Here is a 26,076-nt window from a genome sequence, read left to right on the forward strand (position 1 = left end):
CATCTTGCCAAACACCTAAAAGTCATACTTGATTCCTTTTTTTTTCCTCGCTGCAAAATCCCAGACTATCAGTGAATGGTGATTACAAAGCCATAAATGTGTATCTCATTTCTGACTCCTTTTTTCTACTTCCACCACTTTTACCTTCATCTATATCACCCGAACTACTACAATTGCCTCTTTTATTTGTCTTGCACCCTATACTCTGATCTCCTCACAGAAGAGAGTGGTCTGTTGTAAAACATAAATTGTGTCCTGTCATTATGTTGTTTTAATCCTCCCTGTGTCATCCAGGGCATTTAGGTTTAGGTTTTGGGGCACCTGGGTGGCTTAGTCAGTTAAGTGTCTGAATTCAGCTGAGGTCATGATCTCGCAGTTAGGGTTCGAGCCCCACATTGGGCTGTGTGCTGACAGCTCAGAACATGGAGCCTGTTTCAAATTCTGTGTCTTCCTCTCTCTCTGCCCCTCCCCCACTCATGCTCTGTCTCTCTCTCTCTCAAAACTAAACATTGAAAAAAAATTTTAATAAAAAGATTTAAGAAAATAAAAACCTTTAGGTTTTAAACCTCCCAAACTTTGGGAGGCGAGGTCAGAGAGGCCCCCCCATTATCTGGTCCATGCTTTTTTTTTTTCCCTGACCTCCTCTAATCCCTCCCACACTTCACTTAGCTGCTACAACATTCTGAACTGATTTCTATTTAAGAGTTTAAATTGCTCACCCTTCTGCTTGGAACACTCTTACCACACCTTCTTGATTACCCACCTCTAAATCCCTTAAATGCCTCCATTCAGTGTCTCTCTTTAGAGAAGTTTCCCTGAAACCAGCCTTCACTAATTCTCTTCCTAAACACTTAATTTAAAACCTATTGTGTAGTTATCTACTTATTTATTCCTCTTCTTTCCCCCACTTTATATTAAGTTCCACACCACAAATGATATTTTCTCTCACTCCCTACAGTATTCCCAGCAACTAAAACAGTGCCTTGTTCAACTCATTCATATACTAATATTTATTGAGAGCTACTATCTCCTAAGATCCTGTTCTAAATTCTGTTGATACAGCAGGGAGCTAAAAAGACAAAAATCTCTGCCCTACTGGGATTTACATGCTAGTAGGAAATGCCTGGTGTGGGGTTCGAACTCACAAACCATGAGATCATGACCTGAGCCGAAGTCAGATACTCAACCAACTGAGCCACCCAGGTGCCCCTGGAGGTACAGTTTTGAAAAGGGTCATGAATGAATTGGCCTGCAGAGATGGCTATAATAAATGGCTGATAGAGTCTCATCTGAGTCTATACCGTCTATGTCTTGTGTAAAACCATAGAATACTTAGCAAATTTATGTATCACAAAAAGCAGGAAGAGAAAGCCAATATGCTAGAATGCTAAATGGATATTTAATCCCACTATTCCATAATGTTTGGCTGAAGTTTTCAAGACAAAGTATTAAGGAAATAATAGAATGTCTGCCATGTGAGTGCAAAGCATCAGTAGCATAAATTGAGTAGGGTTGTGTGCAGCTTGGGAGCACATTTTTGGTTTTGTCTTAATTCTTTTTTTTAATGTTTATTAATTTATTTTGACGGGGGGAGGGGCAGAGAGAGAGGGAGACAGAGAATTCAAAGCAGGCTCTGTGCTGCCACTGCAGAGCCTGATGCAGGGCTTGAACTCACGAATGGTGAGATCACAACCTGAGCCGAAGTCAGACACTTAACCAACTGAGCCAGCCAGGCACCCCTTGTCTTACTCAATTCTTGATAACATACTTTGTTGTAAGATTATCTCAAATTTAAAGTAAGTTTGAGCAAAATCGCTTTTCACAGGTGTTAGAAATAGGTAATTGTTCCAAATTGCTTTGCACAGATTAGATCATACCTGGATAATTTGGGTCGGTTAAACAGGCCAAATATTAAGATACTGGAAAATAAAATGCTCCTTTGCATGGATATTGAGTGATGAAGGGTCTTTTGTCATATCTTAGGAAATGGCTAATAAATACCTGGTAAATGGCTAGACAACTCTACTTATAACCAAAACCTCCAACAAGACATATTGTTTGGATTTACATTGATGCTGCAGAAACCACACATAGTTACAGTTGTGAAGAAAGAGTGAAATTAGAAATTTAGGAAATCTTCCATTACGGAAAAGGCAACAACAGTCCACATGTCACAATTTAGGTAGAAATGGTGATGTCCCAATGGGCAGGTAGTCCATGGAAATGGGAATTCAAGGACAGTATTTGGATATCCAGAAATCATTCATTATAGGTGGAAATATAACATACAGTTGACCTTACTGGTTTGGGGCTGCCTCTTGAAGGACTTCAAAAAACAGTCAAGACAGTCAAAATCTTGAATCTTTGATTTAAATAACTAGCAAGACATGACAAATATATAGAACCAGGTCTAGTGTTTGAGGGAATAAATGATAGCATGGAAAAGTGACTTTTCCAAATGTGGAAGATGGAGTTTCCAAATGTGGAAGATGTATTGCTGCTGCTGACGGCAGAACTTCGACCAGAGACTGGTAGCTCTAAGCAGTGGAACTAGGGCCTAAAACAATGAAAACTTTCCAATTTTGTTTCATGAACGAACTGAGTACCTTAAGAAATAGGAACCCCTCATCAGAGGATGAGTTTAAGTGGTTGCCGAGGGGCCATCTTCCAAGTACTATTTAGAATATGTTCCTATATTCACTGGCAGGTTGTATGTGAGGACCATTAAATTAGAACTCAAAGATTCTGTCATTCTGTGTTAATGACATTAATAAAAACAGATCTATGTAGGTTTGTTTGCTTTTGGGATAGCTATTCTCATTTTGATGCTAGGTTTACAATATTTTGTCTTTCTTAAAAAACTGGCCAGGTTTTGGGGCGCTTGGGTGCCTCAGTTGTTTGAACATTCGACTTGGGTTCAGGCCATGATCTCACAGTTCATGAGTTTAATTCCCACATTGTGCTCACTGCGGTCAGCTTAGAGAGAGCTTCAGATCCTCTGTCCCTCTCTCTCTCTCTCTCTCTGCCCCTCCACCGCTCATGCACTCTCTCTCTCTCAAAAATAATCATTTTTAAAAATGGAAAGCATTTTTTCTTAGTTGCTAAAAAAGCCATAAGAAAGAAAAATTTGGAATAAAAGTGCTCAGATAGCAAAGTAAAAGACAAATTATATACTTTTTGACTACTTTTGGAATCAAACAAGGTGTGAGAGAGTAAAATTATGTTTTGTAATGTGGAATATACTCTTTCAAGTTTTATTGGTCTAATAATGTTTTTATTATGTTGGGATCAAGGATCAAGTGCCTGTCTTAGGAGAAACATAATAAAACATGCTTAAAATTGAGTATTTATCTACCTCCATAACACAGAGAAGAAATCAGGGCAAAAACACTGAAGGTCACTGGCGTAGAATCCAGTATGAAAAAACATAGAATGCACCAGCTTCGATGCAAGAGCCTCAAGAGATGGAAGCTGTAAAGAAAGTGTTTTGAGATAGTAAAGGTGGTGACAGTTTTAGCACATTGGGTCACTTTTGGAACACTTAATGCAATTGCGTAGACTTTGAATTTTTGTTTTAATTCTTAGAGTCTGTTAAGTGAAATATGTTCTATGACATATTTGGTACATCTCATGACATGTTTGGTACATTCTAAAAAAAAACAAAATTTCTGCTTTATGCTATACAAATATTATATTTTTCATTGTTTTTGTATGAAAAAATATAATATCAGACTCCAATTCCAGAATACATATTACATTCAGTGAGATTGATTAAAATTTTCTATCACTCCGAACTTTAATTTCAAGCAAAAAAAAATTCCAGAAATAACAAAGTATGTTGGCTCAGAAGAGTTTAAAATGAAAATCAATATGCATCTGTCAAATGTAATCAGAGCTTTATCTGATATGTCAAAAATCCAATTACACCTGAACTGAAATTGTTAGTTTTTTTCTTCTTCTTCTTTTAGCTGGCAATGCTATGTATATTTAAGTCTAAAAGTAAGATCAAATGCATACAAGTTGTCATGATCTCCATGAGTAGGAAATAAGTACACAATTGAAACTCTCTACTGTCACCAGCTCTGTGGGCAAGTCAAAATTTAATCTTACAGAGGGATTAGATTTACTTTTTTTTCAGCTATATCCTAAAAGGGACACAATGAATGCATTTTATGAAAACATTCATTCCAGGATTTCTCTATTTTGACTAGGCATAACCACTCGTTACCTTTTGCTACTTGTATTCTACCTGAATTCTGGTAGCTATAATGGGTTTCCTTTCCTGTGCAACTTGGCATATATTGGAGTCCCTGACCCCTTGATAGGAACAGAAGAAACCATCATTAAATGTTATTCATTTTATTATCATATGTAAATGGGACTGTGATATTTATTACAGCTTCTATCAGGAAGAAAACTGATAGAAGGGAAAAGGTAAGTGGGAAGACACCTTGCAGATAAGTACTCACTTCCTGAGTACATTAGCAAAGTCTCCACATTTGACATTACGGTTGATCCTCAAACAACATGGGTTTGAACTGCTCAGGTCCACTTACATGCAGGTTTTTTGTTTGTTTGTTTGTTTGTTTGTTTGTTTGTTTGTTTTTACAGTGCAATATTATAAATGTATTTTCTCTTCCTTATGGTTTTCTTTCTTCTTTAATGTTTATTTATTTTTGAGAGTGAGAGCTCCAACAGGGGAGGGGCAGAGAGAGATGGAGACAGAGGATCGGAAGCAGGCTCCACACTATCAGTGCAGAGCCTGATGTGGGGCTCAAACACACAAACCATGAGATCACAACCTAAGCTGAAGTGGGATGCTCAACTGACTGAGCCACCCAGGTGCCCCATCTCTTCTTTATGATTTTCTTAATAACATTTTCTTTTCCCTAGCTTATTTTATTGTAAGAATACAGTATGTAATACATATAATACACAAAATATGTGTTAATCGACTGTTTATGTTATCAGTAAGGCTTCTAGGCAACAGTAGGCTCTTAGTAGTTAACTCTTTAGGAGTCAAAATTTATATGCAGATTTTTGACTTTGCAAGGGAGTTGACACCTCTAGCCCCTACATTGTACAAGGTTCAGTTGTAGTTGGTTACTTGTGAGGGTTGAGTTTTAAGAAAGCTAAGTTCATGTATAGCTAAATATATGCATATAGTTTAGGTAGTTAGAGAGTGTTGAATAATCGGTGGACTATTGTCAAGCCATTAGCAAGTCCTTATATGTAATATATATTTGCTAAATTATCTGATCTTTCCCATTTCCAAAGTCTCATCCCCAAAGATAGGTGGAGTGTGAGATCTTACCACCACCATTTATTTGTCTCCCATGTGGAAGTATGTAATTATCCAGTTAGCCCTCTATATTTCTGTTACCATATGAACACCAGTTCTTCTGAGTCACCCTCATTCTCAGCATTTCATATCCCCAAGAGCAGTGCATCCACTTTTTATTTTGGTTTTTATTTAAATTCCGATTAGTTCACGTATGGTGCAATATTAGTTTCAGGTGTACAATATAGTGATTCAACACTTCCATACAATATCCGGTGCTCAACAGTACATCCACTTTTTTTTACCACAGCATCCTCTCCTTTCCAAACTCTAAGACTTTACCACACTGTCCTCTAGAATTCATGATTTGTCTTAGGGAAAATACTCTCTATCCCCACATCAACTTATCTGAATGTTTCCTGTATCTTGAAACCTGACCCTCCTCTGACAAGATACTGTTTCCCTGTAATTAGAAAAATCCTCATCAGCTCTGTGAAATACACTGTTGTTGTTATTGATAGTCGCATTGAATATTCTTTTTAATTTTTTTTTAAATATTTATTTAGAGAGAGAGCATGCGTGAACAAGTCGGGGAGGGGTAGAGAGAGGGAAAGAGAAAATCGCAAGTAGGCTGCACACTGACAGCATGCAGCTGGACACGGGGTCCATCTCAGGAACTGTGAGATCATGACCTGAGCCAAAAAGAGACACTTAACTGAGTGAGACACCTAGGCACCGGATAGTCGCATTGAATATTCTAATTAGTTTATTTATATCCCTTGATTTTTACATGTTAATGTTTAGCAATATTTTTGTCATTCCAAAAGAAATTATAGAATGAAGAGAATTGTAATATAAAAATGAAAGATCTGTCTTGAACTGTCTATAAATATTGAAACAATTCATACATAATAAAATACTCATATCTATTGGAAGTCTGGTTTTGCCAAGACAGCATAGTCCTTTTCTTCCCACCCCACTCTAGCCAAACATCAATGGAAAAACTCCCATGTGCCCCACCCTGATAATCTCAGGAAGGCCTAGTAGATAAATGATTTTCACCCTCCCACCTTCCTGCCTCACAAACATCACACTCTGATTGCCTTCCCCTCCCCCTTGCCTGTCTGTTGTGTTGATAAGGCTAAGCAGCAAAACTAATCTATCATTCCCCCCAGCTAAAGTGGGCGATGCTCCAGTTCCCTCGCCACAGTGGTGTTGGTGGAGCCAAGAGAGGAGCTTATCTTCTCTTTCTTCCCTGGCAGAAGCAGGTGGAGTTCAAACTATCCCACCAGTGAGGTGTCAGCATTGTTGTAAGCTGAGAGTGTGTCCCCACCCAAGAACAGTGAGACTTAAGGAGCTGGTGCCTGGAGGATCTAGTCACCTCTACCTACACCTGTTGTCAGTGAGACTGAGCAAATTGGTGCATTTTGGGCTAGTAAGCAGTCCGATTTCTTCCCATTGGTGTCAGCAAAATCCAGTAAGGTGTACAGCAGGGCCAGCAGCCACTCCTTTTCCATCCTATTCCCTGGAGTCAGTGAGATCCAGTGGGGACCACAGTCTACTCCCCTTGTAAGCATCAATAAGGTAAAATGAAGTGATGTGAGGCAGGGTAGTTGGCATGTTGCTTCTCTTCTTTCCACATGTGAGCCAGGACCAGTGGAGAAATGAGCCTCCAGCCCCACCTAGCATCAGTGAGGCAGAATGAAGTGGTGAGAGGTGGAGCTAGCTGGCACTCTGCTTCTACCCTTCTCTTTTCTTCTCTTGGTCGTTTCTCTCGAGCCCATCAGGGAACAGAACCTCCACTCCACCCTTCTGCAATGAAGGTGATGTAAATCAGTGCCTCACATTCTGCTTCAACAAATAATTTTGAATTCTCATCACACAAATGAAAGAACAGAAAATCTGAGAAAAAAATCTAAGTTAAAGAACCAAATTGAAGTACTGGTAATGATGAAATACATTAGGTTAAATAAATATCTCGCTGGATGTGATCAAGAGGAGAATGGAGATGATGGAGAATAGAATCAGTGACTGTGAGGACAGATCAATAGAATCTACACAGACTGAACGACAGACAGAACATAAACTGAAAAAAAATACACAGAGGTTCAGGGACATGTAGGAAAATAATAAAAGAGATAACTGTCATATCAGAGCCCAGAGGGAGAGGAGAGCCTGTGACTGAAACACTATTCAGAGATATAATATTTGAAAACTAGTGATGGAATACATAAACCTAAAGATTCAGAAGGCTAGTAAACTCCAAACTGTTTAAAGCAAAAAGAAGTGGCGCCTGGGTGGCTCAGTCGGTTAAGCATCCGACTTCGGCTCAGGTCATGATCTCGCGGTCCGTGAGTTTGAGCCCCGTGTCAGGCTCTGTGCTGACAGCTCAGAGCCTGGAGCCTGTTTCAGATTCTGTGTCTCCCTCTCTCTGACCCTCCCCCATTCATGCTCTGTGTCTCTCTGTCTCAAAAATAAATAAACGTTAAAAAAATTAAAAAAAAAATAAAGCAAAAAGAAGTCCATAGCAAGACACATCATAATTAAACTTCAGTAAACAGAAGGCAAAGAAACAAACCTTGAAAGCAGCCAAAGAGAAATAGTGCATTACTTACAGGGAAACAGCAATTCAGATGAGAAGAGATTTCTCATCTGAAACCGTGGAGACCAGAAGGAAGTGATACATAATTTCCAAGTACTGAAAAGGAAGAACTGTAAACTGTAAATTTTATATCCTGAGACTATATCCTTCATGAATAAAGAGAAAATAGACATTTTTAGATGAGGGGAAAGAAAGACAATTTGTTATAAGCAAATCAGTCCTTAAAGAATGGCTAAAGAATATCCTCTAAACAGATAGGAAATGATAACATAAAAAGAATTAGAACTTCAGGAAGTGAAGAATATCAGAATGGGTAAAATAAATATTAATAGACCCTCTTACTTCTTTTGAGTTCCTTAAATCATGTTTGCTGTTTGAAGCAAAAATTACAAAATTTTGTGATATGGAATCTATTTATCTATTTATCTCTATCTCTATATCTATAATCTATCTAGAGAGAGAGAAAAAAGTCTTAAGATAACTATATTTGAAATGTGGAGCAGATAAAGTGATCTAAATGGAAATAAGGTATATTAACTATATTTTCTTATTTTCTGTATTTTTGATATTCTGGTGTCTGGGACCTTGTTGGGACCTGCCTCTCCCAGGGTTAGCTAATTCCTAAAGATAGTAAATGAGCCTTTTGGGAGAGCACCTTTTGTATGCAAACCAGCAAATCTAGAGCCTGTGCCTCCCACATCTCTTCTATTAGGCTTTTACGTTCTAGGCCAATATTCTCCTATCCTTATCACTCCAGGGTTGGGAACCCCTACACGCCAAAGCCTCCTGAAATTACTCAAACTAGTCATCCCTAAACCTACTTGGCCTACTTACCCTACCTTGCCCATTACTTCCCATGAAAACCACAATAAAGACTCTCACCTGTTCCCTGCACCTCATGACTGACTGTGGTGCTTCTTCATGTGGCACTGCGTGGCATGGCACGTCTCCTGTTTCTAGGGGTAGGTGAGTATAAAAATTTCTTCATGACAGTCATTTCTGTGTCTGCATGGGTTACCACATGTGATTAAAACAAATCCTGGGTTCGTTTTAAAATGTATGTTACATACACTTCATTCAAAGTAGCTAAACATTGTTACCTGTGGAGAGCAATGGGTTGCATATGTATATTAAATTATCACTTAAAAGAACTAAGATGGGGCGCCTGGGTGGCTCAGTCATTTAAATGTCCAACTCTTGAGTTCAGCTCAGGTCATGATCTCACAGCTTGTGAGTTCAAGCCCCATGTGAGGCTCTGCACTGACAGCGTGGAGCCTGCATGGTATTCTCTCTCTCTCTCTCTCTCTCTCTCTCTCTCTCTCTCCCTGCCCCTCCCTTACTCTTTGTCTCTCAAAATAAATAAATAAACTTAAAAAAAATAAAGAAAAGAACTAAGAATATAATATGAATATACTCAAAAGTACCATAAATCAGTTAGAATCCTAAAATATGTTCAAGTAACTCATGACAATGTCACCACACATAACATAAGACATGAAAGAAATAAAGTAGTGTTACAGGCATCTGTAAACACATAAACCCAACAACTTAGGGGGAAAAAAATGATCCATTTCTAGTGAATACCAAACTACTAGAATTCACCAAAGATGAAATAGATAATATGAATAGTCATATAGCTATTAAAGAAATTGAATTCATAATCGAGAAACTTCCAAAAAGAAATTTTCAGGCCTAGATGGCCTCAATGGCAAATTCTTTGAAACATTTTAAGAATTAACATTAATCGTTCTCAAACTGTTATAAAAAAGAAGGAGGAGGAGAAGAAGAAACACTTTAACATATTCTGTGGCCAGCATTACCCTGACACAAACCCCAGAAAACCATAATCAAAGAAAACGACAGACTAATACTGTTCATGAAATTAGGCACAAAGATCTTTAACAAAATATCAGTAAATTGAATCCATCACCATATAACAAAAAATATGCCCACAACCAGATGGGGTTTATTCCACACAGAAAGGCTGGTTCAGTATTTGAAATTTCATTAATGTAATCCACCCTGTTAAAAAGATTAAGGGGAGGGGTGCCTGGATGGCTCAGTCGGTTGAATGTCCGACTTCAGCTCAGGTCATGATCTCGCGATTTGTGAGTTTGAGCCCTGCGTAGGGCTGCTGACAGCTCAGAGCCTGGAGCCTGCTTCAAATTCTGTGTCTCCCTCTCCCTCTGCCCCTCCCCTGCTCATGCTCTGTCTCTCTCTGTCTCTCAATAATAAATAAACGTTAAAAAAAATTTTTTTTAATTAAAAAAAAAGATTAAGGGGAGAAGAAACTGCATGCCGATCAATATAAAAAGCATTTGAATAAACCCAATATCAATTTCTTAGAAAACTCTTTACAACCTAAGAATAAAAGGGAATTTTCTCAACCTGATAAAGAGCTGACTTGATAAAATGATAGCAAATGTTGAATTTAATTATAAAACATTGAGTACTTTCTCTCTAAAATAGGCAGCAACACAAGGATGCCATTCTCATCACTTATTTAGCATACTACTGGGTGTCCTAGCCAGTACAAAAAGGCAAGCAAAGGGAGCAGAAGGCAAATGGAATGCAAAGGAAGAAATAAACTGTCCTTATTTTCATATCACATGATTGTCTGCCAGGAAATCCTAAGGGATCTTTAAAAAAAAGAAAAAGAAAGATTTGTAGAAGTATTAGGTCAGTTCCGCAGGGCTACAGTAAACAAGAACAACATAGCACACATGCACAGATCATATTTATATATACTGGTAGTGAAAACATGGAAGCTGAGAGTAAAAACATAACACCATTTACAGTCTCTCCAAGTAAATAAAATACTTGGAAATAAATCTAACAAAACATATATATATGACCTATAAACTGAAAATGACAAAATCAAACAAAATATAAAGAAATTGAGAGATATGCTGTATTCATGAGTTGCAAAACTCAATATAGTAAAGATGTCAGTTCTATCCAAACTCATCCACAGGTTTATAATGCAATTCCTGACAAGATGCTCACACCTTCTGCAAATTTAACGCACACAGTGCTAAGCAAATAGTTCTTATATTTCATTAATAGCAAATTCCAAAGGAGGAAAAATTAATAAATTGGACATCATCGCACTAAAATATTTTCCTCTGTAAAAGCCCATGAGAAGGTGATGAAATGGAAAACTACAAACTGGGAGACAGTGTTTGCAAAACTTGTGATAAAGGGTTAGTATCTAGAATATGTAAAATGTACTGAAAACACACTAATAAAAATACAATTAAATTAAAAAATGATCAAAGAACATGAACACGTATTTAACCAAAGAGAATATACTGATGGTTGATAAGCACATGAAAAGGTGTTCAATACAATTAGTCTTTAGAGAAATGCAGAATAAAACCACAATGAGATTTTACTACAAACACATTAGAATGGTTAAAATAAAAAACACTAACAACATAAAATGTTGGGAAAGATGTGAAGAAACTGGATCGCTCATACACTGCTGGTGGGAATGGTAAGGGTGTGCAGAATATTCATGGCAGATTTATTATAATAGCCTAAATCCGCAAACAACTTAGATGCCCTTCAATGGGTGAATGGTTAAACAAACTGGTCAGTCCATAACATGAAGTACAGCAATAGAAAGTATGGCAACACAAAAGAATGAAGCATTGATAAGCACAACTTGATTGAATGCCCAGGGAATTTTGCTGAGTGAAAAAGCCAACCTCAAAAATTTACTTGTGGTAAGATTCCATTTATTTAACATTCTTGATGTGAAAAATTTATGGAAATGGAGAATAAATTAGTGGTTATAATGATTCAGGGATGGAGTAGGGGTTCATGTAGGGTGTCTATAAAAGGTCAACCAGAGGGATCCTTGTGGTGATGAAACTTTTCTATATCTTGTCTATATCAATATAAGTATTCTGGTTTTTATATTGTTTTATAGTTTTACAAGATGTTACCATGAGAGATAACTGGGTAAAGGGTACATGGGATCTCTCTTTCGTTTTCTACAACTGCATGTTTATAATTATTTCAAATATTTTTGTACTGTATATGGATGATATCATGTTATAAGGGAATAGTCTAAAGGATAAAGGCATACACTGTGTTTGATATCTGTAGTAACTAAAGATGTTATTTTCAGTAATAATATGTTTTTGAAACTATTGCTACTTATGAATTGGAGACTGTCTTTAAGAGCTCAATGCTTAGTGACATTTACTGTATGTGCTGCTGCCTAACGTAAAGCATGCCCAGTTCTCCAGATAATTATCATGAATGTTTATTAAATTATGTCAGCAGCTGAGCATGATTTCACATTTTTAATAAAATTTCTCTTCCTATTATGTCAAATGACTAATTTTTCACACAAATAAGCACAGGTTCCAATCACACAGATTTGTAATTATGATTTATAGCATAAAGCAGGTGGATTTCTTAGCTAGGCAGTGAAGCTACTAATTTTGTTGTAAAACACAAAGCTACAGCTTTTCTTATGCACAAATATCTGGATGCCTGCCCCTTAGAAAAGTCTCTATAACCTGAAATTTAGACCCACTTATGCCACTAGAATATTTCCATGCAGACAACAGAAATTGAACTTATTAAAATAGTTTATAAGGACTGGGCTTGTAAAGTGGAACCCAAGGTACGGTGCCCCCTTTTTTGGCCATTTTATGCAATTTTGTTAGTTGCAGAAATACAGGTAAATATTATAAAAGAGATTCCTGTTCCTGTCCCCCTGACTTCCTGGAGGCCGAAGGCTCAGTCTTCTCTTCATTTCTATCCATGCTCATTCTTGATGAGATCTCCTCATTCAATCACACATGAGATTCTAAGAACTTCTAAGTTGATAGACCCAGCTTCATACTCTCCTTAAATCCAATTCATATAGCCATGCGCTGTCTCCACAGTGCCCGCTACCGATGTCCACAAGGCTTCTCAAACTTCCTTAGGTGCTCTGTGCAAATGACACTTTATCAGAGAGGCCTTACTGACTCTCTCACCCTTTATTGTTTTATTTGCACCATACATATAAATACATTTTATTTATTGTTTGACTCCTAATGCATTCTGGAGTGCATGACTCAGGAAAGCAGGGGATATATTTTTTTTCACTATTTTATCCCTAGTGCTTATTATAGTGCATGGCCCATGGTATTTTTTGAATGAACAAGTGAAAGTATAAAATAATGTAGAATCAATGTATACTGTACAAAATGGGATTATGTGGATGGAACTGGAGTAGTACCTTCACCATAGCAAAACCTTGATATGCATATTATATTAGCTTCCTTTTTCATGAGAGGAAAATCTCAGACATTGAAGTAACTTTCCCAGTGCTAGTGAGTAACAGAGCAAAGATTTAAACTTCTAAAGCTCATGCTCTACACTGTATCATAGAATATTCCTGCAGGTAAGGAGAGAGATCTTACACACACATACATACACATATGCACGTTTGCACACACCCATACACACACACACTACTTAGCATGGTGCAGGGGCAAGGAGGACATGGTAATTGATTGATAAGGTATATTTGCTGTAGTAGTAGACATTATTTTATTTTAAAATTTTCTGTGGGTAATTTTAATTGAAATTAAAAATAGGTACTTTCCAAGAAAATATTCAATTCCCTAAAATTAATTTTTTTAATCTTATCTTTTCTATTTTATATGTTTTCTATTTTCTATGTTTATAAGGAAATGTGTTATCATAGGGTATTACAGCTGGAAAGAACATTAAGGTATTCTGTTCCACACACTCCCGTAAAGCTCAAAACCCTGCTGTCATCACCATCAGTGTTTGTGTGGCGTGTATTTGATGGCCTTCAATCATAGAAAATTCTCTCCTTCACTGTGTGTCTGGTCGGGAGACTCTGATAGTGAATTTTTCATTCATTTTGAGCCGACAATGAAGTGTTTACATGAAAATCAATATTTTCTTTAAGTATTACTTTGTTTTTATTTTTGATAATGTATTCTTGGATTTAAAAAGCAAACACAAAACGTGAACTTACAGGTGCTTAGTTCATGGTGTAAAATTTACCTTAGCAATCATATTTGTGTTGAATAACTCCAAAATCTTTTAAAACATTTTATGTGTCAAACTTAACATTTTTTTTCTAGTAAGCATGGATTTGTATCTTTTCCCCAGTTACCCATTTTATCAAATATAACCTTCCACTTAGTGCTTGCTTTTTCTATACTAGCCCCGTTGATAGTGTCTTCTTTGCACAACTTCATTGAAGCTCAAGCATTAGCTTGCTCGTCAAAAGATGGAGTAAAGCAGCAACAGGCTTTAATCCTTCACAAAGGAAACACAATCTCTGAAATGCTTTTCTTGCCGTTCATTAGATGCCCCATTCATTTGATGAGGTACACGTAGGAAGGGAAGAATGCTTCATCTATAGCTTTTCCGTGATTATAGCAGCCAAATAACAGCGTCAAGTTTCTTTATCTGCCCTATGTTTTGAGACCCTGGAATTCGAATTTCTGTAAGCAAATTCAGTGACATCCCATGCCTCAGCCTCTAGCATAACAAAAGAAAAGACAATTTCATGCATTAGTTTGCTAGGACTGCAATAACTAAATACTAGACTGGGTGGCTTAAACAAGATAAATTTATTTTCTCACAGTTCTACAGATTAGGGTACAAGATCAAGCAATCGGTGGCAGGGGTGGGGGGGCTGGTTTCTTCTGAGGTATGATTGCCTTCCCACTGTGTCCTCACATGGTCTTTCCTTTGGGGTGTGCACATACCTGGTGTGTGTCTTTGTATCTGACCTTCCCCTTTTTATAAGGACACCAGCCATATTGGATTAGGGCCCACTCTAACAGTCTTATTTTAACTTAACCACCTCTTTAAAGGCCTTAAGTCCCAGGCCTTAAGTTCTGAGATACAGGAAATCAGGACTTCACCATATCAGTGCCATTATTAATCATAATTTAAAGATATTTGAAATCAGTTATTGAAAGTATAAAGTATCCAAGTAGAAAGTAGATAGATTTCATGTTTGAAAATAGTTGATGAGGGGCGACTGGTTGGTTCAGTTGGTTAAACATCCAACTGTTCATCTCAGCTCAGGTCATGATCTCACAGTTCGGGCCCCTTGTCAGGCTCTGCGCTGAGCTTGGAGCTTGCTTGGGATTCTCTCTCTCCCCTCCCCTTCTCTCTCTCTCTCTCTCTGTCTCTCTCAAAATAAACTTAAAAGAAGAAAAAGAAAGAAAATGGTTGATGAAAAGTCATGTTCGTCTTGTCCTCTTATTTAAAATTAAAATTTTAAACTTGGACTCTTATTTATAAATTTTTTTTTTCAACGTTTATTTATTTTTGGGACAGAGAGAGACAGAGCATGAACGGGGGAGGGGCAGAGAGAGAGGGAGACACAGAATGGGAAGCAGGCTCCAGGCTCTAAGCCATCAGCCCAGAGCCTGACGCGGGGCTCAAACTCACGGACCGCGAGATGGTGACCTGGCTGAAGTCGGACGCTTAACCGACTGCGCCACCCAGGCACCCCTTGGACTCTTATTTAAAATAAACCACTATAACAAAAATAATAGCATGGCTCAGGGTGCTAATATGTTTCATAGTATCTCTTTGATTACCTGACATGGGCCATTTCTAATGCCATGCTAAATATTAGAAATTATGCTGTGGGAAGCAGTAATGTCATACCACTAAAATGATTAAACATGACTCTCCCAGGATGAAATACTTTCATTACTAAAATGAGGATTATGCTCACTTTACTCTCTTGAGAAGATTTTCTTCTAAGAAGGCAGGAAATCTCATAGCCATTAAAGCATTGTACAACTTCTATATTTCAAATGGGAGATCAGTGCATAAATATTTCTAACACCTTTAATCAAAAGAGCAATCAAAATAGCAGTTTTAAAATATACTGAATAAAATTTGAATGCTAAGTGCAATGAGGCCATAGGAGATTTCAAAGGTAAAACAGTAATATCACGCTTTGTAACGTTTCCCAGACACTAAGCGTGAAGTATTATCAGGGTTTTGAAAAATTCTATAAATAATGTAAACCTCTCATAAAATATATCAGTCCATAAAATTAATTATGTAAAATAAAATGTGCATCCTTAAAACCCTTATTAGGGTTTCAAACCTCAAGAATGATAACTGTAATGGAAAAAAATAAATATGGGTGCAGTTAGTTTGTGTGCTTCCTCTATGGAAATGGAATAAAACAGACAGAGATAGGTTCAGAAAATATTTTGAGTTTAGAATATGTTTATCAACCTAATGAGTATAGTGATCATCATACTGGCTGGATTTCCTAGTCAGAAGATAGAAAAAACTAATGTGGTTTCTCTCACCCTCCTGCTAAATACATATGAAAATGCCAAAATAAGACTCTAGCAAGTCTGAAAAGTAAAACTATCTGAAAAGTTCTTCCAAGAATTTAGAAGCACGTCATGCAATGCCCAGATGAGAAATATAAAATAAAGGCCATATTCTTGCCCTTGGATGGATCATGAATAGACAAAAATGTCAGTGATCCCAAAAGTATAAATGTAGGATGATTCCATTTAAAGTACTATTTGCTACCCCATCCATTTCCTGGAACTAACTGTGTATTTCAAATGTAGAAAAATTCTTTTACAAAATGAGTTGGAGGAGGAGTCAGTCCCACTAGAAAATAAAGCATCTATAATTACGACAATGTGTCACTTACAAATGAAGAGAAAGACCAAAGAAATCTAAGGAGTCCAGGAAAAGAGTCAAATATGTATGCACATGCCATGAAGGCAGCATTGCAAATCAGTGAACTTTTAAATAAGTGAGTTTGTATAACTAGTCCCCCATAGGAAATCGGTAACCTTGGAAACGTTCTTCTTCATTTCATATGTATGAATAAGTTACCGACGGATCAAAGAACCATAAAAATGAAAGCATATAGGTATTAAGAAACCACAGGTAGATTTTTTAGCAGATAGAAGTGAGAACAGCTTTCCTGTCACTACTCAAAGTGTTGCACAGGATAGTGGGAAAACCACGAAAATAAAACTCATTTGTGAGACACAAGATGAACTTGATAAATTCTCAAAGTTCTTGTTGATGTTAAATTTCAGTGATTTAATGTAATAACAACACAGTGCTTCTTACTATTCAAGCATATAATAACAATTAAAGAAACTTACGATCACTTCAGCAGAGAACTGTGTCTACTTGTAGACTGCTAAAACATTATGGCTGCAAATAGGCTATTGGATTTTTAATTAAATGGGCTTATTTATCATAGCACTGTCTTTCCACACTTTCAATTCAAACATTATAAGAAAGCATGGTGTTGGCAATGAATTACTCTTTTGTATATTTGTCTTGACTCCTTATATCATCTAAATGTCTAGGTTTTATTTTCAGTCATTCTAAAATCTATTTTTACTGATAACATGAAATTTTGTAAGGGTAAATGATCACTTCTTAATTTGATTTCCTTAGGGATACAGGGATGGTTTATTTAATGCCGCTCTTACTCTTTTTATCCTGTTCCAGCTCTTGCTACTTTTATCCATTTGACTGCAATGATTCATTAAACATCTAGAGTTCATAAGGATGACGTTGAAAGTGACAGACATTGTTTAGATGTCTTAGTAAGCCACACAGTCTTTCATTGGGACTTCGGCAAATTGTCTCAATTCCTCCACCTCTAAAATAAGAAACATAGTAGCACAGAATTTACAGTGATTTTCTGAGAATGCAGTGAGGTATTGTGTGAAAAATACTTAGCACAGAGCCTGGCATATAGTGAGTACTCAATAAATACTAAGTGGTAATCATATTAGTTATTGTTATTAACTATGATAGGAGACATAAGAACATTTTCATTTCCTGAAGAACTAAAATTTGAAAATTTTGGGACGCCTGGGTGGCTCAGTCGGCTAAGCATCCAACTTTGGCTCAGGTCATGATCTCACAGTCGTGGGTTCAAACCGAGCATCAGGCTCTGTGCTGACACCTCAGAGCCTGGAGCCTGTTTCGGATTCTGTGTCTCCCTCTCTCTCTCTCTGCCACTCCCCTGCTCACGCTCTGTCTCTGTCTCAAAAGTAAATAAACATTAAAAATAAATAAAAGAAAAGAAGAGAAAAGAAAAGAAAAGAAAAATTTGTAAGAATTTGGAGGCGGGATGTTTTGCGGAGGGGCCATTTTCTGTTTCCTTTCTTGATGTCTTTAGTAGTTTAGTGCAGTGTTTTCATCTGAGACAAAATGGCTGAAAATCATTGATTTTATAACAAAGAATTTTTAAAAAACAGGATGTAGTCAGTAATCTTTTATTTTCTTATAAAGAAATAGTGTTATTCTTCAAAATAAAGGAGGACATCCCAGTACTTGTCCAATAGGTAGGATGTGCATGTTTTTTTCCAAGTGTGGTCACATGACCATCTGCTTCTGGATCCCGTGAGGAGCTACTTACACATGGAGCTTTTGGGCCCCAGCCCAGTCTGAATAAATCAGAATATATAGCTGGGGCTTAGTAAGCTCATATCTTACAAGTTTTGCAGGTGGTTCTTATGCAGAGTAAAGGTTGAAAAAGTCGAATCCATTAGAACACAAGAAAATGCTGTCGGTGTTTCTGTCTTCTGGTTTTTACAACCTGGCCTTTCTTTCACAAATAAGCTTCAGCTTCCCTCATGGATCAAGTAAATAAATGAACAGGTTGCTGGTAACAATTTTGGTGCTCTAAGCAGAAACCTGGCACTGTTATGGTCTAGAAAAAAAAAAAAGACAAGAAATTAAAGTGTCAAAAATTGCAGTACTTTGGCTTTTGGAAAATGTAGTAAGACTTGAAAAGACTCATGGGTTTTATGGTTCTTTTATCACTCTGGGAAACACAAGCCAGAATTCTCAACATTTCCTCATCCCTTCCAGCCTCTTCAGGAGAGGCTTCTTGCCTCAGGTTAAAATGTGTTTTTTTAATAGCATTGATGGCATTTGAGGAAAATTAGTGAAGCCAGTGAAGTGCCCTTATAATTTAGCATAATGCATTTTCTTGTTCCGAAGTGATTATGAAAAACTGATAACCAGTAAAAGAATTAGGAGATTATTTTCTGCTGTTAAAATTATACTCTGAAAATGTTTACCACATTAAAAATTAATTGTGTTTTTTACAGGAATCACATTGCCTCCTAAAGAGAATATAGATATCCCAGTGTTATTTATGCCCAACACTATGAAATTACACAGAACAATGGTCATTGTTCAAATGATGAGGGCAAATAGAGAAAGTTGGCCTATTGACAATTTTGAAGAATTAGACACAGAAATGAAAAGGTAACTTATATATATTTATTTTTAATTGTTTTATTTATTTTTGAGAGAGAGTGCACAAGTGGGAGAGGGGCAGAAAGAGGGAAACAGAGGATCCCAGTGGGCTCTGCACTAACAGCAGCGAGCCTGATGTGGGGCTTGAGCTCACGAGCTGGGAGATCATGATCTGAGCTGAAGTCGGATGCTTAACCAACTGAGCCATCCAGGTGCCCCCAAAAGGTAACTTTTAAATAAGAACATTTAAGGAAAATGATTTTATTTTGATTGGCATTGACATGATCACTTTCTTTTCTGTGTTATGTAACGTAAAGTCCATGATTTTAAATTCTCTGAAGTGTTGAAATTTGTATGTTCGGAAGAGGAAAATACATTTGTTATATGGGCATAGTATATATCACTTGACGTTCAGAGTGATTTGAAGTTCAGGGTGATGAAAAAGTCAACCTTAAGTATCACGTCAGTGAATCACAGAGACATGCAAAGGACTCCTTTTTGACTGGGAAAACAGTTACTGCTGAGACGCCAAATAATAAATCTCTAGAGAACAACCTGAAATAGCTTGTCTTGGCCAACTATAGGACTTGTGATACTGGCATTTACCAAGTGATGGCACTGTGCCAGGAGGTATGACACCCTGAGCAAACACTGGCCTGACTACTGCCATACTGTGTCCTTGCAGGATGCGGGCCGCCTGTCCCTTCTTTGCTTCACTGAATTTTAAGCAAACTCCAATAATGATCAAACTATGTTTTCTCTGCTTTTATAGTTTAATTAAATAACAATCTAGAAATCTTAATTAAAACAAAATTCTTCCTATGGGTGCCTATTTCTTTTCCACATTTTTTAAAGTTTTATTTATTTATTTTGAGAGAGAGGGAGAGCACAAATGGGGGAGGTGCAGAGAGAGAGAGAGAGAGGGAGAGAGAGAGAGAGAGAGAAGGAGAGAGAGTAAGAGAGAGAAGACACAGAGAGAATCCCAAGCTGGCTCCATGCTGTCAGCACAGAGCCTAGTGTGGGGCTCTAACTCACAAACTGTGAGATCATGACATGAGTCAAACTTAAGAATTGGACACTTAACCGACTGAGCCACCCAGGCGCCCCTCTTTTCCACATTTAAAAAAATTCTTGGGGTGCCTGGGTGGCTCAGTTGGTTAAGTGTCTGACTTCATTCAGCTCAAGTCATGATCTCACAGTTCATGAGTTCGAACCCCGTGTCGGGTTCTCTCCTGTCAGCACAGAGCCCACTTCCCATCCTCTATCCTCCTCTTTCTCTGCCCCTCCCCTGCTTGCATGTGTGTGTACTCTCTCTCTCTCTCTCAAAAATAAACATTAAAAGAAAATTCTTTCCTGTGAACCCATTAGTGTCCATTCTGCCACAATTTTTACCATTCCTACAGTCAAGACTGCCTGTCTATTTGTGGATCCCAATGTAAAATGAAAATGTGGGGGCCTTTGTTCAAAATGGTTAAGAATTTCAAAGCACTTATCGCTATGTGTTAAACACACATGGACCAATTCTAAACATGGGGTCCTCGTGCTATTTGTTGCACAGGTCACATGCTCATGCAGCTGGTCCTGCCTGCTGTGTCTTATGTTTCATTTCTAACAAGAAAAGCCCATTTCAGCAATGACCAGAACCATGTCCTAGTACTGTTGTCATCTTGATGGTTTTGGCAAATGCCCTCTTTCGTTTAGCTGATATCCCCCCAAAAGTAAATTCCTTGTCACCTTCTGAAGTCCTGTACTCAATGGCATTTTTGTGTTTTATGCCTCACCTGTGCAATTTAGAATACAACCCACAGGACCTGTGTTACCTCTGATAAATCATGTTTTAGTCACATCAGTAAATGCCAATACTGACTTTTAAAAGTAGGGGGAAAGTTCTTCAATTTTAACTTCCATCTCATGATGGTTGTGTTACATTTTTCTTTGTGATAATTTCCCAGGGTTTGCTTTGACATGTTTATAACATTTGCAGAAAATGATTTGTATTTCATAGTTTTTCTCTACCGAAGTTTAAATTCATGAGCTCTGCTAAAATACCATTAGGTTAAAAATGAATATTCTCTTTTATGCTAGTATTCAAAGTGTTCATAGTTTTTGTTCACTCTTCCTCATTTAATTTCTCATTAGAACAATGGGAACAGCAAGTAGAGAAATCCCAGAAATACACTGGATATACCCTATTATTGGACTCCCACAGGCACTATATCCTAAATGCCCTCCAGGTAGGTATATTTTAGAATCCGGGAATACCAGGATTCAAAGGGATCGATCATAGAGGTTCCCTTATTCCCACCCCCTTCTTATACAAGTGAGAGAATGAAGGTGCAAAGAAAGTCGTGAACTGAACAGCCCTACTGATGGGAGCGCTGGGACCGATTCTGGTCTCCACACAGTAAGTCCAACGATCCTTCCACCAAACCATACCATGTCCTGTTGTTCTTCCAGTTGGTGAAACCTAGAAATCAGCTAAGATTGCAATAACATTAGCTTCAGGCCCCTGTAGCCCACAGTTGTGAGGCCCCCGGAGCCCTGCTCTAGATCTATCTGATCCTCAGGTACTTTGGTTCTTGGGTCACATTTTTTTGCCAGATTCCAGCTTCTGTGCAACTTGAAGTCTCATCCAAGAACCATCCAATGGGGACACTGATCCCTCTATTCTCAGTTGTCCCAGACACTAAACTTGTACGATGTCCTCCAAAAACCGGTCAGAATGTACTCAGGGTTTCTAGGAGGTTCACCTCACTACCATATACACAACATAAAATCCCTCCCCTTAAAAGGCCTTTCTCTTTCTCAGTGAGCCCTCTTTTTCTCCACATACTCCAAACTTCTCTCAAGCTTCCTTGTGTTCTCTTTCCTCAATACTCTTCTCACTTCTGCATTCCTAGGTTTTCTCATTTTCTTCCCACAGTCAGCCTAAGAAATGCAATTCCTCTTGGATATCCATAAAGCAACCTCTTACTAGGCCTTAGGCATAGTTCTTCATAACTAACGATTGCTGAATTGCTCAGCAGCGCAAAGGGATATCTGTTTTGGAACCCCCCCACTCAACCAACACAGATGAGCTGAAAGCAGTCTTGAAATTTTGAATTTTTCTGCTCCTTCTGATATCAACCTTTGGTAGTGAAATAGAGTTAGTCTTCTGCTGGCATATATTATGTCACCACACTGAGAAAGAAGAGAAAATACTAACTTTTGCTTGTGGATAATAGCGTTTCCCTGGATACATTGAAGGCCAAGGTTACATATTTCCTTGTGTCGTTTAATTTCAACGGGAGTAAAAATCCACATATCTAGCAGTACCTTTGACAGTAAATGTCATTTGTTTTACTTGAAGTATTTTTGCTCTTGAGTTAAAAAATTATCAACACATAAATGTTTCAAATATACTAAATTATCTTCTGACTGCTTCACAAACATGCCAAAACATTTCTTTTATTTCCTTCTAGAAGAAAATTGTTTGTATACTTTCCATAGAGCTGAACCGTTCAAAATTTATGATGCAGTCATCTGATCAAAGTGATGTAATAAAGCCTAGACATTACTCTGTTGAAATACTAAGAGCAGCGTTGCTGATGTTGATGGCAGACACAGTTTTGTTTTTCCCAGATTAAAGCTTTAAAGCAGGCTTTTTTCTTTCAGTCTGAAACAAAGCCTATGCAAACATAAAGGCATAAATTTCTTGCACAGTTTTCTTCAAAGAAAGTTAACCATGCTGCAAAAACAGAAAGGCATTTTCCATCAAATCACTTCTCTTGGTAATTACTTGATTTTTAAATTAAGTATGAGTTCTATAAATAGTCTGTGTCACGTTAGCACAACCCCGTAGTAACATTAGTGTTCTGAAACAGATTGTATACCAGTTATTAAATCATTTTAGCAGAATTCTAAAGCCTATTCTAGTAATTATTTTTATCTACAAATGCCCTTGAGAAGAAAAAATGAGTACAATTATATAAATACATATTGCTTCCTTTCTGTACAGTCCATCCTTCATTCTTATGAACACATCAGAGATAACACATTGCTTTCTCTGCTCAGCTGTATCACCATCGATGTTTATTGTTTCTCCTCTGTTTTTATGTGTCTGTCATTCAGGTTATTCTTAAACCCAGGGTACTTTTGTCATTCTCTGAGCCACCTTTTTTGTGTGTGTATTCCTATCTGCTCCTATCCTTTGGGAAAGATAATTGGAAAAGGACTCCACTACTGTCACAGTGTGAAGACAATGGAATGTGAATCCACTGTGATTGAGAAATCCGTGCATTGCCAGGGCACTAATTTCCAAAGGATTTAGAGGGACAAGACCAGTGACATGATACTAATTGTAACTTTGATCACACTAATTTCCAATTTAATGCTTTAAGACTGAAGCTAATTAAAACCAAAGAAGCTTGTACATTTCCCTCAGTCATGTCAACCCTCTTAATCCACATCTTGTATTTCACTACTTATTCTAAGTCCAAAATGTTCAATACCAACCTGCAAATTTTAGAATTAAAAATAAATTGATGTTATATATTTTTGTACTATAAATGTGATATGTATGGTGAAAACACATAAATTGGAGGACATTATCTAGTTGTACAGTTTAGATGATTGTAGTATTATTGGTGCCACACAGTATAGTGCAATACATTTTAAAAGCTTTTTTGGGGGTACCTGGGTGGCTCAGTTGGTTAAGCGTCTGACTCTTGATTTCGGTCTGGTCATGATCTCACAATTTGTGAGTTTGAACCCCGCATCAGGCTCTGCAATGTCAGCGCTGAGCCTGCTTGGGATTCCCTCTTTACTCGTCCCCTGCTCACTCTCTCTCTCAAAATAAATAGATAAACTTTTTTTAATAAATAGGCTTTTTTATATTATCATTCCCTTTTATCCCTTATATTAAATTTATGTTTTATGTGCATCTGAAGTGATAAAAATATAACAGTTAATATATTTTTGAGAAACAATATTTTTATTTATGTGGATGTGGGTTCAGCTTTTGGCTTTGTTCAGCCAAGCCCAGGATGGCAGAAAGGATTACTCAAGACTCCGTACAAGTCAAGAGAGGTGAGAGGGAGGCAGAGGGAAGTCTCCCCAAGCTGCTCTCAAGCTCCCTATTTATTTATTTATTTATTTATTTATTTATTTATTTAATGTTTATTTACTTTTGAGAGAGAGAGAGTGCTCAAGCAGAGGAAGGACAGAGAAGGAGACACAGAATGCAAAGCAGGCTCTAGACTCTGAGTTGACAGCCCAGAGCACAATGTGTAGATGTGGGGCTCAAACTCATGAACTGTGAGATCAGGACCTGAGCCTAAGTCAGATGCTTCACTGACTGAACCACCCAAGTGTGCCAAGCTCCCGTATTTATTGAGCATACATTTAGGGAAACAATCAGCAATATGTCGGTGGGCTACGTGCCAGTAAGAACATATAGAAAATGTCAGAAAAACAAGTTAAGACGGGGTAAAATATTCCATGCGATAACATGGCCTAAGGAATTTATGAGCATAGGCAGGACCTAACCCCTAGATACACATTAACCAGGTAAGCAAGGCATGGCTGCTGTTTTCAGCAAGGCCAGAAAGCAGTGTTCTGCTTTGCAATGTATTCCCTATAATCTCCTAACCCAGGGCATAGCTATTTGATTTCCCACATGTGGACTCTAGTATACTTGGCCCCATGATATTATAGAGCTAATGCCAAAGGAATACATTAATACTCCGATGTGTAATGAGTAGTTGTACATAGAAACAACATTTTGGTTTCTCACAAGATCACTGACAACTTCTTCTATACTTGATATAAGAAAACATTGAAATTTAATTTATTTAAAAATATATAAAATTTTAATGCTATATGTTAAATTAATATGTAATTAAATTTTAACATTAATTTTAAGTACTTCATTAAAATTTTATTTTTAACTGTTAGTGTATTTTTTGTAAAGATTTTATTTTTAAGCAATCTCTACACCCAACATGGGGCTTGAACTCACAAACCTGAGACCAAGAGTTGCATGCTCTACTTACTGAACCAGCCAAGTGCCCCTATTAGTGTATTTTGTAAATGTAAAGCAATTCACAAATGAGAATCAAAATATTTTACTGAAATGATTTAAACATGAATTTTAAGGTACAAGTGAATAAATAGTAGGAAATCTTTTTAAAGTGTTATTACAAAACAAATGTTACAGAACTTATTTTTAAAAATGATTTGAAGGTGTTTGCTGTAATATAATTTTATAAGTAGAGTTTGGTAATTACCACAATGAACATACAGATAACTGAAAAATTCGTGTGTTCATGACCACCAGTTGAATTACTGACATAACTAGGTCACTAGGTCAGTTCCTGAATCAAATTTTACATGCTAATATACTCTTCTGAAATGCAGTGTGTACCTTCCAGATTAACCTCTTGTCATACTATTTTTATATATTATTTAATATTCTTATTTGCTTCTAAAATGTCAATGTATATACATATTGCATGACTGTGTGTGGTGTGTGTGTGTGTGTGTGTGTATTAATGCCAGACACAGTAAGTCAAAGTATGCTAAAGGATATTTTTCATGACATAATTCATTTTCTTCCATCTCAACTGGAAATATTTCTCTCCTGTAGTTGTTATAAAATGTCAGTCCAGGAAGCGGGTAGAAGAGGAAGTGGAAGTCACGCTGACTGGTGATTTTTTTGGAGAAAATCCTATCTTAGATTCAACAGATTTTGTAGTGATTCCAAAAAGAAATTCATGTAAATTTGACGAAGATGTGGATGGTAAGAAAACGACAGTCATGGATATCAAAAATGGTAATAAGTAAGATTCAGTTTCCTTAAATTGCAGGATTATTCAGGTACATGAAAATCCATGCCCAGTATTTTTCACTTACAATATATCATTAAACAGTGCCC

At 37.2% G+C, this 26,076-nt stretch overlaps 1 protein-coding gene across 1 annotated transcript in view; it reads left to right on the plus strand.

The window, feature by feature from the left end:
• CFAP47 (cilia and flagella associated protein 47) overlaps positions 1-26,076 on the plus strand; it is a 587,956-nt gene that overhangs the window by 504,041 nt on the left and 57,839 nt on the right. The window contains exons 65-67 of the mRNA XM_043569968.1: positions 19,013-19,172; positions 21,303-21,397; positions 25,789-25,941. Coding sequence (XP_043425903.1) covers positions 19,013-19,172; positions 21,303-21,397; positions 25,789-25,941 — 408 coding nt within the window. The remainder of the gene's footprint in view (positions 1-19,012; positions 19,173-21,302; positions 21,398-25,788; positions 25,942-26,076) is intronic.

Source organism: Prionailurus bengalensis, chromosome X (genome assembly GCF_016509475.1).
Source record: "Prionailurus bengalensis isolate Pbe53 chromosome X, Fcat_Pben_1.1_paternal_pri, whole genome shotgun sequence".
In the NCBI taxonomy this organism is placed as follows: domain Eukaryota; kingdom Metazoa; phylum Chordata; class Mammalia; order Carnivora; family Felidae; genus Prionailurus; species Prionailurus bengalensis.